Source organism: Lampetra planeri, chromosome 15 (genome assembly GCF_965212315.1).
Source record: "Lampetra planeri chromosome 15, kcLamPlan1.2.h2, whole genome shotgun sequence".
Taxonomy (NCBI): domain Eukaryota; kingdom Metazoa; phylum Chordata; class Hyperoartia; order Petromyzontiformes; family Petromyzontidae; genus Lampetra; species Lampetra planeri.
The window spans coordinates 9,420,376-9,434,586 of NC_136121.1; the positions used below are offsets into that span (position 1 = coordinate 9,420,376).

Here is a 14,211-nt window from a genome sequence, read left to right on the forward strand (position 1 = left end):
CTCAGTGTGACGGTGACGTCGCCACGACGCCTGTGCGAGGCCAGGTGCACTTTGAGGGCACGTGAAGTGTCGTCACGTGGCCTAGACCGCACACTGACCAGCGTGGGTGAAGTAAGTTCAAATAAACTCCGTGACCGAAAGATCTCATGAGGATGATATACTGCAGAGAGTTTACAATAGGAACAAGTGTCTGTGTCGTCTGATCTCTCTCTCAAAATCTCACACTGAACTTCTAATTTAGCAATCTTTGGAAGAACGTAATCGACCAGGCTATGCGTTAATTGTGTGTTGACCGACTCTCTATGTTGCATTGCATTACATTTCCAAATTTTACTAAGTTTGTTAGATTAAGTGTGTTGTCTCTCTCTCTCTGTCTCCCCTTGTTTTGCTCTTCTTATTTCCTGCAGTCACGAAAGCTCCAAATCTCTCATTGACATGCTGATTTCTCTACCCCCCTCCTCTCTCTCTCTCTCTCTGCCCCCCTCTCTATTTATTTAAGGCCTCAACACAGAGGCGTTGTTTCTCTGTGTGCCTATATGTGTGTCTCTCTCCGTGTGTCTCTGTGTTATCTCTCTCTACCTATGTGTCTGTCTATGTGTCTCCGTGTCTGTGTTTTGTCTCTCTCTCAAATTTAGCAATCTTTGGGAGAACGTAATCAACCAGGTAGGGTGTTGACTGTTGTGTTAGCCGACTCTCTGTGTTGTATTGCATTATATTTCTCAGTTTACTATGTTTGTTTTCTCTTTCATTAGTACCTGATGACGATTGCTTGTGTTGCAATCGAAACGTCGTATGCTATTATTTATTTTATTTTTTCTTTCTACGTGACTTTACCGAAAGAACCAAAGAGTAGGAACACGTGCTGTTATAGTATCGTCTATGCATCTTTACGTTTTCACAGTGCTTGCATTCACAAAATACTGTCACGTTAGATTCACTTGGACATTTATAAATATTTACATTGAATTTATATTCATTCATATTGTTCACGATGCTGCTGCTAGCCAGCATATTGATGTTTTACCTGCGTTCATTAATACATTGATTCCCACCGCTGTATATTTCTGAGCGCAAAATATCCCCGATGCATTCGCATACAATGGCGCTGCTCTAGCCTCTCGTGACACAGATGTGGAGTGTATTTGGTGAATCTTCATTCTGCCTTAGGGCAATGAGATCCATACATTAACATCTGTATTTAACAAAACGAGAGGCTACAGAGGTTCATTATATAGTTTAGAAGGGCGACCTATTTTTTTGTTAAATAAAATAAACGTCCCAGCCATTCCTCTCCCCATTTATATTGTTTTGTTCATCAGCTTGTAGGCTTTCCAGAACTATAGTGTCCAGCAGGGTTTGTTTAGAGAGAGCAAACTCCGGACCGGCTTTGACTTTAAGGGCCACATCAGCAGCGTCAATCAGCCCTGTTTAATTTATTCATGGCCGCACAGGGAGAATAATTATGCTATTGTGATTAAGGTGCATGTAATTATGAAGAGGATGAGTTCGGGGCTATTTCATGGGCGAATAATGTCCCGGAGTATATTTTTTTTAATGACCACCTTACGGCTTTGGTAATTCCACACACGGGAATTACCGAGCAGATGCGTGCGTGAATTGAACCGACAAATCCATAGCAACTGATCTGTTGGCAGGCCAGTTGACCGCCAATCTTTATTAGCCTCATTAATGAATGTATCAATTCATACATTAAAATATTAATTAATTACATCGTTTGTTGCCACTTCTGCTCCAGAGATGGAGATCAGGTGCAGAGTCGATCCCAGAAGGCCTCCATTGTTTCCACTTCGCTGGCCTTGCTAGGCCATGCAGTGTTCTCATCGTCAAGTAAACCCGCTCGCAGCTTATATATGTATATACATTTTTTACCATTAATTTACGAAAGCGAATACATTTGCGCTGTCACCACCAGCAAGCCAATTACGGATGAGCTGCCCGGAGCCGACGGCACAAGACGACAATCCGCTTGAGTCACGCGGCAATGGAAAAAAAAGGGGGCCCCCCCCCTTCCCCACCCACTCGCTTCGCCGAGCTCCGTGAGCTTCGCGTCGCCGCTCGCCACCCACCCCACCGTTCTCCAGATCCGCTATCATGAGTCACCTCCGCAAGGGCCCTCTCTTCCTCGCCGTGGGATGTGTTTCGCCTACGTTTTGTCAAACTTAGTTTGGTAAAAAAAAAGAAGGGGTTTCAATGCTGCTGAATTTTCTAAATTACACCTGCTGTTCATCTACGGCTTGCTACCCTCCTTTTTCTGCCCCATCTGTACGTCCCGATGAGGCCAACACACGTAGCATAATTGCACATGTGCCTAACTTTATTCTGGTACCTCTTGTTACGACATGTTTGCACCTTATTTTAGATTCGCGTGCGTTTATGTCACCGTTAAGACTAAGACATGGCGCTTACTTGTACCTTCTTTAAGAAGGTCGTCTCCGGTGTAGGCGAATCAGTTAAAAAAATCAATGCATACATTACTATCAGAGCATGTTGGTTTGCATGATCAACACAAGTACGTGTGGTCAATGCTGACATGATTCCTTTCAAAAGGTATCCATCTGGTGTTTGAACATCTTCACACCTCCTGTTTTATTGCCAGAAAGGGTGAAACCTATTCTTATTTTGCATACTTAAACACTGGAAAAAAGGTCCCATGATATGTAGAACTTCTTTCACACCATACGGAGGTGAGGAATGCAAGTCCTTGCGTGGAAACGTATGGAGAGAGCGATTCTAGAGGCACGAGTGGAACCAGGATAGAAGCGTGCTGTGGACGGCAGCATTGTTATGGAGATACTTAAGGAAGATTGAGTGGTCTTTGGTGTCAAGAGCAACATGAGGTCTAGGAGAACGGATTGAGATGGATCCACGGCGTGAAGAGAGCAGTTGATTTACCACACGCAGGAGAGAAGTTTCAGGGGAAATTGCCTTGGGGGGGAAAAAACCCAGATTGCATTGGGTCACGGAGACTCGACTAACTCGAGTACAATTCAACGTCGGGATTCGTACAACATCTCAATGCGGCCGCAATCTCGAGGCACCGTAGTACAGAAACGGTGGGCACATTTATTTTACAGAGATAAAGAGGGCGGTCCAGTCAGCGAGTCTGAGGGTGAAGAAAAAGGAAAGTCTTGAGCCTGGACTTGAGAACAGCAGTGGCACCTGTAATGTGAACCCGAGGCATTGAACTCCCAAAAAACTCGTAACATCGGGGGCAACATTAAGCACGTACGCACGCAAGCACGCCGTGAGCGGATCGACTGAACGGTCGACCCCAGCTTTTTGACAGCGAACAATCGCCTTCCGTGATGTGCGAGCATCCCCAAGGGCGCGCCAGTCGCCCCGATGACGTACCTCGTCGCTCACGACGCCGCCGTCGAACACCTTGGCCACGAGCTCATGGCTGCTGCGATCGAGCAAGAACACGGAGCACCTGAGCAAGGGAGAGCGAGCGGGGAGAGCAGCATTGCATTAGCAGTCCTCTACTTAAACAGTCCGTGGAGGGCCAGGCTACATCCTTCGATTGCTCGCTGAGCTGCATTGGCTTCCATTTGCTGGACGAATACATTATAACGTCGCATTCACTACACACAAAGTGCTTGCCACAAATGAACCACATCCCCCCCTTCTCTCTCCCCCCCATACAGCCGAGGCCTACATAACCTCGTGCCACGGCAGATCTCTCGCCTACTTCAGCAGTTTTTTCTTGCTGTGGTTGTCCCACCTGATGACGATTGCTTGTGTTGCGATCGAAACGTCGTGATCTATTATTTTTCTACCTACGTGACTTTACCGAAAGAACCAAAGAGTATGGATACCTGCAGTCACGAAAGCATCAAATCAAGATTGAACCACAATACTTTGCCGAGCTCGTCAAGGACCATAAACCATCACGCACAACTCCGGTCAACCTCGTAGCAGCAACGTCTTTTGGCTCGCCATCGAACTAATTCGGTCACTGCATCGCGCGCTTTTGGATGCGCTTCTGCGGCCGTCTGGAACGTTCTCCTTCCGATATAAGCAAGCCACTGGAGCTATGCACTTTTAAATCATCCAGATGTAAAACGAATTTCTTTAAAACTGCCAGTTGTGTATAGTTTGTTGTCCTTCCCCCGCACCTCCGATTAGCATGGTTGGCTATGTATGGTGCAAAAGAAGTCAAATATACATACATGCAGGATATGTGTACTGTCTTAATGCTTATTTGAGAAAGTAAATCGCATTGACTTGACTTTTGCTTCTTTAGCCATCGGAGGACTGGTGCTCTCCACAGAGTAAGAGGGGTCAAAAGGTTTCTGATTCGGGCCAGATCCCAGCGATGCAAATCTGGAAATCCCAACGATGACTCAAGGGTGGTATTGTCGCTGGGCATTGCCCAGAGCCCGCGTGAGAATTGGGGAGGTCAAGTGCACGGGCGAAAGGTCAAAAGACGCTATTTTGGGGAGGGTTGAAAAAAAAGTTTGGCCAGCTGGATTTAGTTAATGAATGAAATAATGTTGTGTGTGTTTTACATGCAGGAGTTGTCACCGTAAGACTCGCATGCCCCCAAAGGGTTCACGCCGATTGGATCAGCCTGCCACGTGCTTTGGCAGTGGCGAACTTTCTTTCTCTCGTTGGCCTGACCCCGCCCGGCCCGGCCCCGAGAGGGTGTATTGCACGAGGCTCTGTGTGAGTGCACAACGATAACTACTGGGTTTGAGGGGGGCACCCCCCTTCCCCCCAAGTCCTGTTGACTTCGAGCCACCTGCCACCTACGTTCAAAGTGAGTCAGAATCAGAATCTCGATTTTAGACTGGAGGAATCCGATGAGCTGCGAAGGCTTTTTTTTTCACGGGTGTCCGGCGAGCCGTGCGGCAGCGTGAACCGGAGTTGCGTGTAACCTCCAGCTGCCCGCCTGTACCTTTCGGCGTTGCTCAGATTCCTCGCCTCTTGAATGATCTCGTGCAGCAGAACGGACACGTCGTCTGAGATCGCGAGACGGGAGGGGAACAGTTTATTCAGAATTAGAATATTCGTTGATGTGCTGGAGGAATCGGATGAGCTACAAAGCCCTTCTTCGCAGATGTCCAGTCGGGGGGCCACGGGGTCAGAACGTTTGAACAAACGAACAACACACAAACACGACGGGAACGCTGAGTTACGCGAAAGGTAATTCTCGAAGCGGCTGCGCGTTGTTTGCGATTGCGTAAACTTATTGTTCCCAATGAGAACAAGGGGCACCCAAGGAACGGAGGGAGAAAGAAAAAAAAAGAGGGGCAACGTGAATTTCTGCAGCAGGTGGGGAAAATCGTGGCACATTACACGTGGGTCGGTAATTTTACTAAAAAATAAATATTATTTTTTTTGCTATTTAACACGTAGGCTTTCGCGACCAATGTTATTCATGACAAAAGTTATTTTGGCTTAGATCGCGTGAATATAAACGTGTCGTTAACCCACCAGCACCACCCGACACAGTTAATCAGTAAGGTTTGTCACGTGAACAAAACGTGCCAATTAGCTACTACTTCAGCACCCCGGTGTGTTGGAGAGTAAACCCACCACATGTCCAATTTGGCTGTGTTGGGTGGTGGTGGATTTTAGAAGGAACTTGGCCACAAATGATAGCTCAACAAAGTGGCTTGTCACGTGGAAATTTAAAGCAGCCAAATACTCTAAACGCACGTTGATTATAAATATGGAGAGAAAAAACGGAAGACCTGGAGAAACATCCACGTGACTATGGGGAGAGAGACATGCAAACTTCAAATATACAGCAGGCATCAGGGTTGGGATCGAACCCACGACCTCCTGCATACCAGGCGAGGGAGTTAACATCTAGCCACTGCGGCATGATGTGATGTTCAACATAATTTAGCAACTTTACGTAAAAAAAAAAACCCACAAATTTGTTCTTTTACGAGATTGTCCAAAGGAAACGAGTACGATCTTAAAATGAAACTTAATTTTAACTTACCTAAATGAGTGAACAGGTTTTTGGCAACTTGCAGCAGAGCCTGTAAGGGAATGAGAAGAGAGTTTGTGAGGCCAGGATTAAACAAAGGAACCAAATCGTGGCATTTCTACTCCACCCCCTACTTTAGATTCGACATTTGAATCGTTATTCAAAGTTTGAAAAGACATTAATGTTTTATAATGCTGAACGATGGGATTTCTCCCATCCCTTTCTCGTATTGCAATTTTAAACAGGGCCAGATTTTGCTTTTCTTTGCTCTATATTAACATAATGATTTTTCTTCCGTTGCTCCAGTCGCCTCTTGATTAAAACAAAAGCCATTTTTTTTATATAAAACGTCACTTTTACTGCTCATCAAATGGGAAATTAAAGAAGAATTCCGCATTTGATGTAAAGCCATGATCTCTCTCTCACGCTCAAAAGAAATCACCATTCCCCTTGTCCACTAAAACAACCCAATTGTTGGAGTGAGCGGTGGTGGGAGGGGGTGCAAGTGGTTCAATTATATGGAACACGATTTTTGTTCCTGGGTAGTAAGTGTTATTTTCTAATTGCTTATTTCTCAAAAGTATAAAAAATGGCTATCATTCCCCACAAACTTTGCTTTTGTGACCAGGACCTTAGGTGAAGGAATGAGGCATAAGCAATTAGGAAATAACACTTATTACCCACGAACAAAAAATAAATAAATGTGTTACACAGTTTTATTAATGGAGTAGATGATCAACTTTACTTTTGTGTTCTGGTCACAAAAGCAAAGTTTGTGGGAAATAATAGCCATTTTCTGTACTTTTGAGGCATAAGCAATTACAAAATAACACTTACTACCCAGGAACAAAAAATAACAATTTCTGTTACACAGCGAATTATTGGCGGTTTGAACACAGTCACTCGAGTTCGAATCCGGGCCAAGGCTATAACGTAGGTGACGACTTGTATACGAGCCAGTCCCTCACCCTTCACCAATCCACACACTGACCAGAGTGGTGAAGTATGGTCAAACAACACCCCGTGTCTGGAGGCCTGCAAGCAGCAGTCGATTTGACATATGTATTCTGCATATATGGACCTATATATATTTAGCCGTATAAACTGAAAGGGAGAAATGCTATTTGCAAGCACTTTACATTCATACATACAAGGGCAACGATGACAGATTTAGACCAAATGACTATAGGGCGAGTGCTGTTAGCGAGCGCCTATTAAGGACAGCATAGCACAAAACGGATGTAAATTACTCTTTGAAATTAGACCATTTGGCGACACTGGAATCCACCTGCCATGTTTGCCCTGTCAGTACCACACGTGTGCACAGCAATCCGCTCGCTCCAACAATTGGGAGGCATTTTTTCGTTTTTCTTTTTACCAAACTCTCATGTGCGATTAATTAGCGTGGCGGACCAGTCAAAATAAATCCTTGATCCAGAAAGGCATTTCCAATCAGCAGGGATGTGTGTGGGGAGAGGGGGGTGGAAGTGGATAGTGTTGATAAACCAGAAATATTTTGCTTTTGTTACGCCAATTTGAAACACCTGCCCCCCCCCCAACTCCTCCTGCCCGGCTCAGATTTGACAACTCAGCCTGGCTTCCACCGCGCGCGCGCGCGCGACTCAGAGACGACACAAAAAAACCATTCCTCTCCTCGCCAGAACAAATCCCGAGTATCCGCGTATGGCACTTTCTAATTGAGTCAATTCAACACGGTACGAGCGGACTCAGCGCGACGGACAGAAAGCCCCGTGGTGCCGGTCACTCGCGGGTGACCCGGGGGCCTCATTGTGTTTCATCAACGCCACAGGAGGCCCTTGTGTAGTTCGTGAAGATTTGAGAAAATTGTGCGCACACTCACAAAAACACACTGCCTGCCTGGCTCGTAGGGAGGGGGTGGGGGAGGGGATGGGGGTTTGGGGGGATGATGGGGGGAGGATGGGGGAGATGCGGGGAGGATGGGGGGGATGGGGGGAGGATGGGGGGGATGGGGGGAGGATGGGGGGATGGGGGTAGGATAGGAGGGGTATGGAGGGGATGGGGGAGAAGATGGGGTGGACGATGGGGGGGCGATGGGGGGCCAATGGGGGGGGGGGGGAGAGGGGCGGAGTGGGTTGGGGGGATGGGGGGGGGGACAAATAAACTTGACCTTGACGTTCATATTGCACGATGCCAGGTGAACTCCCCCTGCCAGATCGAGAGAACGTGCTGCCCGGTTTCGTCGACGATCGGCGATATTTTTCGACCACGACGTTCGCTATCGCCGGGGACCGCTGCCCAGCGCTCGCCCTCAATCCGCACGGTCATTGGCGTTGCGGTGCGCGAGCGGCCAGCCACGGCCGTTTCCGCCACGCAAAGCACGGGAGTTTACGTTACGGAAGGGAAACAGCTGCAGAGGTTGGCGGTTCGAATCCGGTAGGCCGCCCTGGCGATTACCGCCGGTGCTGTGTACAGACCGTAAAATATGCGACGTCTTCCTCACGCTTGATGTGATGGGTCACGGGACGTCATTCGAAACGAGTAGGCTATGGTTGTCACGGCGTCAATGGAACCAAATTTGCTAAATCACCAGCAAAGTACTCAATTGGGGTTACACATAGTGACATCGGCACCCTATTGTGAAACTACTGCAGGCGATGTGAAATGCAGCGTATTTTTCACAATAGCCTTGCGCTATAATAATGGCACCAAAACTGAACGTACCAAATAATCAACATTAATCAATATTAATCAATATTAATTAAAGGTGCGCTGCTCACAAACGCCAGGGACGCATAATTCCCATCATGATTCCCATCATGCCTTGCATGCATGTCATGTGATCACCAAATCGTCACTGGCCCGAAGGAGCTGAAATTGCGTGGCTGTATTACCGTTGCCATCTCTGCCTGTTGTCATCGCTTTTCGTTTCCAGGCTGCGCGCATTTGCTCCCTCTTCTCGCGATGGAGAGGAGGGGGGGGCTTTCTCATTATTTACACAAAGCCTATTGGGGTTTCGAATAAATTACCCGTATCATTGTCGCCAACGACAAAAACATGCTCACTTTTTGGTGTTGTTTATTTTCTGTTGCCACTTGAATAATTGCGACAACAACAACACTCATTACAACCAGTTTGTGTTGACGCTGTTGTTGACGCTATCACCACGATTTTTTTTTTCCAACAACAACAACAACAACAAAAAGTCCCGGGGGTAGAATTCAAGCAATAAATTAGGGCAGGTCACGCTGAATCCAATTTCGAGCCATCAAAAGCACTGGCTGCTGTTGACAGCTAACGCTTTTGCCCTATCTCTCTCTCTCTCTCTCCAAAGCTATCATCCCAAGCTACCCGTCAGCACATTGTGCGACAAGTGTTCACCAAGGCTGCCTCGGTAACCGGCGAGCGTTCCCGGCCTGGCTTGCTTCGCGATTGCAGCCGACGCGAACGGCGGCGAGGGGACAAATGCTGGCTGAGACGAATTCAGGGAAAGCGCCAACGCAGAGGCGATTCATCCCTCGTGCCACGGCCGCGGGGGATGGGGGTCACACTCCACCCCAGGTGTAACGTGTCCTCAAGTGCTGGCAGACAATTTGGTGAGCAATGCAAGTTTCGGTTCTCGGACAGGCACATGTATTTGATATATCTGTTTCGCCGCAGATTCGAAAGCGTGACTGTCGTGATAATGTATGCATACGTTGACGTTGGCCGTCACTGACTGTTCATGCACGTGAAGCATAGTTTGATGGAGTGAAGACGGGTTGATCATTACGCAGTGAGAGACGAGACAACATTGGCAGGCAGACAACCTGGCAGACAGGCAGGCAGGCTGATTTGACAGACACCTTCACAGACAGACGCACAGACTGACAACGCTAACAGACAGATGCACAGGCAGACAGGACAAACTGACAAGCAGGCAGCGAAATACACAGGCAGGCGGAAATATAATCTGATGGACAGCGAGACAACACGATCACAGATCGATACACAGATTGACACACTGACTAACAATAATAATACTAAGGCAATGCTACCCATATTGCAACTCCCCTGCCCTGTCCTTCGATCCTCTGCCCTCCACTGCCATGAACCTTTCTATCACAACAGCCACTGCACTCTCGTCCTGGGGCTGTGCCTGCAGACCCCAACGCCCCGAATCGGGGACTCGTCGCAAAACCTCCTTGAAACGGACGGTCGGTCGGCCGAGGCCGGAGCCCTTGGTCTGCGATATCAAGAGCAGCGATGCCGAGGGGCTTCAGTGCACGCCTACTAAAGCCACGGCGCCGCTTAGATGATTGGTCTTCGCTTTGAAACAAAAACCCTCGGTCGAGCTCAGGGATGATGAGAGACTTAACCACTTCGCCTGCAATTCCAGGGGAAAGAGAACGACATTATAACGACGCATGGGTTTTTTTCTTTATTCCCCTCCCTTTAATGCCGCACAGATCCACTCCCAGGACTCGGAAAACATCGATCCCCGCCGCATAAATTCGCCGCGCGAACGAACGGCGGCCGAGCTATAGATGTTTCTGCTTTTCTCCCCCCCCCCCCCCGCCGCCCCCGCCCCCCCCCCCGGAAAGGAATTTTGTTACACGCGGATAATGAGCCAATTTTCTTTCCGACAAACCTGCCAACGAGGGAATTAAAATTCGAGTGCGTGAAGACGTACTGCCGCAGTTCCTTGCCCGATGTGCGGAGCGTCAGTTTTGTAACCTTTGGCCGCAATACGGAGAGCACGAAAAAAATACCAAAACTGAATTATCTCGACGAGCGAGAGCAGAAGGTGTTTCGGCCGAAGCCAACAAAAGGGCATTTTAATGCCGATGTCCAACACACAGGTGAAACGATGGCTTGATTTTTCTCGGGACACCCATTTCATGGTTATTGGACAAACATCCCAATGCAGTACTCTCCTCCTACGTTTGGATGATAATCACAATCCCAATGCGGGGAGCCACTACGATACATAGTCCCCGCGATGCCCACAATCCATCTCACTTCTGCACGAGGTGACGTCATCTTTGCACCTCTGCTGTGGTCATTCCTCTCAGGCATGTTCTCTCCATTTCCAATCAGTTTTTTTTGTTACCGGTTAAGAAATGAAAACAATTCAAACTGCGTGGAGGTTAATTGCTGCCACTTTGAGGCTTGGCAGCAAATCACCACGAAACATTGTCAGAATGAACAGAAGGCGAGAGCCCATTTCTTTAACGCGGGGCTGGGGCAACGTGCCCCGGGAGATGCTCGCACCGTGGGCTCAACAAATGCTCATCGGCGGCTCAACAAATCTTGAGAACAATCCGAGACAACTTGACAGGATAGGATACAAACATCTTCATGGAGGCAGTTCCACTGCTGGATAATTTTTTCTGCGATCGAAACGTCGTGATTTATTATTTTTGGTTTAATTAAATTTTTCTACCTACGTGACTTTACCGAAAGAACCAAAGAGTATCTTCTTGGTTCTTTCGGTAAAGTCACGTAGAAGGGAAATAATAAAATAACAAAAATAAAACATAATAAAATAATTCTCACGACGTTTCGGCCACAACGCAAGCAGCCGTCCTCAGGTGAAGAACAGGTCTGTCGGAAAGACGCTGTGGCCGAAACGTCGTGAGAATTATTTTATTATGTTTTATTTTTATTATTTTATTATTTACCTTCTACGTGACTTTACTGGAAGAACCAAGAAGATGAATTCCTGCAGTCACGAAAGCTTTAAATCGAAATTTAACCAAAGAGTAGTATACAAAAAGTTGCTCATTTCATGCGCTACGCTCGCAACGCGGCGCTCTGATTGAGGAGGGTGCACAGGGCCGGAGTCATCGCTTTCGCACTTCAACGCAGCGCGAGCAGCAGCCCCGCAAAGGGAATTTATCTTTCAAAATGAAGCTCCCACAGGCCCCTCCGCCCCCCTCAATGTAATTTAGAACAAGCTAAAACTAAGTTTTAAGTCTCTGCTTCTTCCTTAATTCCCAAAGGGGCTTAGGCAACCGTTACATATATTTTAAAAAGTTGAAGCTTTTCTTTAAAGAGGCAAAAACAAGGGGAGATTAACGGACAGTCTTTTTTATGAATCTGAATTTGATGATGGAAGGAGCGTACCAGTGTCAGCCTGACAAAAGAGCGCCTACACCCGGTGCCCATTATCGGCTATGATCTCAACGCATGGATCGGGAATACATGGACACCGACATGGAACACTGATGTAACCCAGTGGGCCTTACCGGGTAAAATAAAAAAAAGTTTAACCGTTTCGATTTAAAGCTTTCGTGACTGCAGGGATTCATCTTCTTGGTTCTTTCGGGAAAGTCACGTAGAAGGGAAATAAAAAACTAAAAATAAATTTAAAAAAAGATATATATAAATATGCTGAATTCCTCTTGATATGCAAATTCTTTTGTCAAGGCGCTCTACCCCCTCCAACCCAGCTTATATATACGCTGCCAAGCCTGGTGGTTTTCATTCAGACGCTGTCTTTCCGACAGACCTGTTCTTTACCTGAGGATGGCTGCTTGCGTTGTGGCCGAAACGTCGTGAGAATTATTTTATTATGTTTTATTTTTATTATTTTATTACTTCCCTTCTACGTGACTTTACCGAAAGAACCAAGAAGATTAATCCCTGCAGTCACGAAAGAGTTTAACCGTTGTGCCTCCTGCATTGCGATTATAATTAGCATCCAAACGTATGAGGGTTAACTGCATTGGAATGTTTGGCCAAATCCATGAACGGGTGTCCAGAGAAGACCATCACGTACGATGGGGTCAAACTCTTAAATGATGCATTCAGACGGAAGCAAGCCGGGGGGGGGGGGGGGGGGGGGGGTGGGTGTTGCACTGCCTTTTCCTTTGCCACGCCGTGTTCGTGACGACGGAGACGAGGCATCATCGGGCACAGCATCCTGTGAATCCGCCATTGTGTTGATCACGAGGGTGAGATGTCTCACCACACTTCAAACGCATTGGCCAGTGCTTGTTTGGCGGGGCAGAAGCAGCTCCGATATCTTTCGATTTAAAGCTTTCGTGACTGCAGGGATTCATCTTCTTGGTTCTTTCGGTAAAGTCACGTAGAATGGCAATAATAAAATAATAAAAATAAAACATAATAAAATAATTCTCACGACAGAGTCTGTTCAGACTCTGTCTCCTCGACAGACCTGTTCTCCACCGGAGGACGGCTGCTTGCGTTGTGGCCGAAACGTCGTGAGAATTATTAAATGTCAAATTTTTATTATTTTATTATTTCCATTCTACGTGACTTCACCGAAAGAACCAAGAAGATGAAGCTCCGGCATCGTTCGCTACCGTCGTTAGCCGTAGCCGGCAAAATGATGGGGGGGGGGGGGGGGGGAAGAGCATTTTTTAGGGCCTAGAGTCCAGCAGCAGGGAGCAGTTGCAGTTACCTGGCACTCGAACTTGAGCTTCTGCTCCTTCTGGAAGGCGATGGTGCTGGTGAGCACGGTGGACGTGAAACAGAAGCAGTGCTGGATCTTGCGCTCGTCTGTCTCCGTGTAGCTGCGAGGGGGGAAGGCAGTGGGGGGGGGGGGGGGCAGAGGCAAGAACGAGCCGTGACAACGCTCCAGCCGTCGATCGATCGGTCGCTTTGGTGGAGGAAGCGTTACGTTCGAGTCTCCTTTGCGAGCGAGACTGCGACCAACGAATGCGGCTAAAACACACACAGTGGCAGCGATGAACATCAACGGCAAGGCGAAGTTAAATTTGGCGTGTGCGTACAAAGACAAAGATCACCCCCCCCCCGTATAGGCTCAACAGATTCTTGGGGCAAGTGCTGTTAGCGAGCACCTACGAATGTCGGCACGGCACACGAAAGGGGTTGGTGGGTCAGCACCACGCCCAGCCTGCTTTTGTCTCCCACGTGTGTGAATGCATTCACACGCTCACACGCAACGGGAAATACGTTCTGTTTGCTCTTGTAGAACATCGGTGTAGGTGGTGGGTGAGTAACCATTTTCCTTTACTTTGAAAAACTTTTGGCGGGCAGTCACACATTAGCACACACACAGCTCGGGCACTTGTTCCTGCAAGAGGCTCTTCTGCAGTGACAGTCTCAAGTGACAGAAGCGACCGAGTGTGATACAATTAAACAACACAGCAGTGTCGCCATGCCAAACAGACACCCCTCTAGTACCCGCTGAGGGTGGCTCAAATGCTTGCAGCGATGGATGCGCATCACTTTGCAGGCTATTAAGGATCGGCAGGTTTGCCATGAGCCTCTTGTTACAGCAGCCCTTTTGCCCACTTCAG

At 47.7% G+C, this 14,211-nt stretch overlaps 1 protein-coding gene across 1 annotated transcript in view; it reads right to left on the reverse strand.

The window, feature by feature from the left end:
* Positions 1-14,211, reverse strand: part of PDE2A (phosphodiesterase 2A) — a 199,608-nt gene that overhangs the window by 54,334 nt on the left and 131,063 nt on the right. The window contains exons 13-16 of the mRNA XM_078601020.1: positions 13,350-13,461; positions 5,975-6,014; positions 4,919-4,982; positions 3,373-3,451 (exon numbers count right to left, since the gene is read on the reverse strand). Coding sequence (XP_078457146.1) covers positions 3,373-3,451; positions 4,919-4,982; positions 5,975-6,014; positions 13,350-13,461 — 295 coding nt within the window. The remainder of the gene's footprint in view (positions 1-3,372; positions 3,452-4,918; positions 4,983-5,974; positions 6,015-13,349; positions 13,462-14,211) is intronic.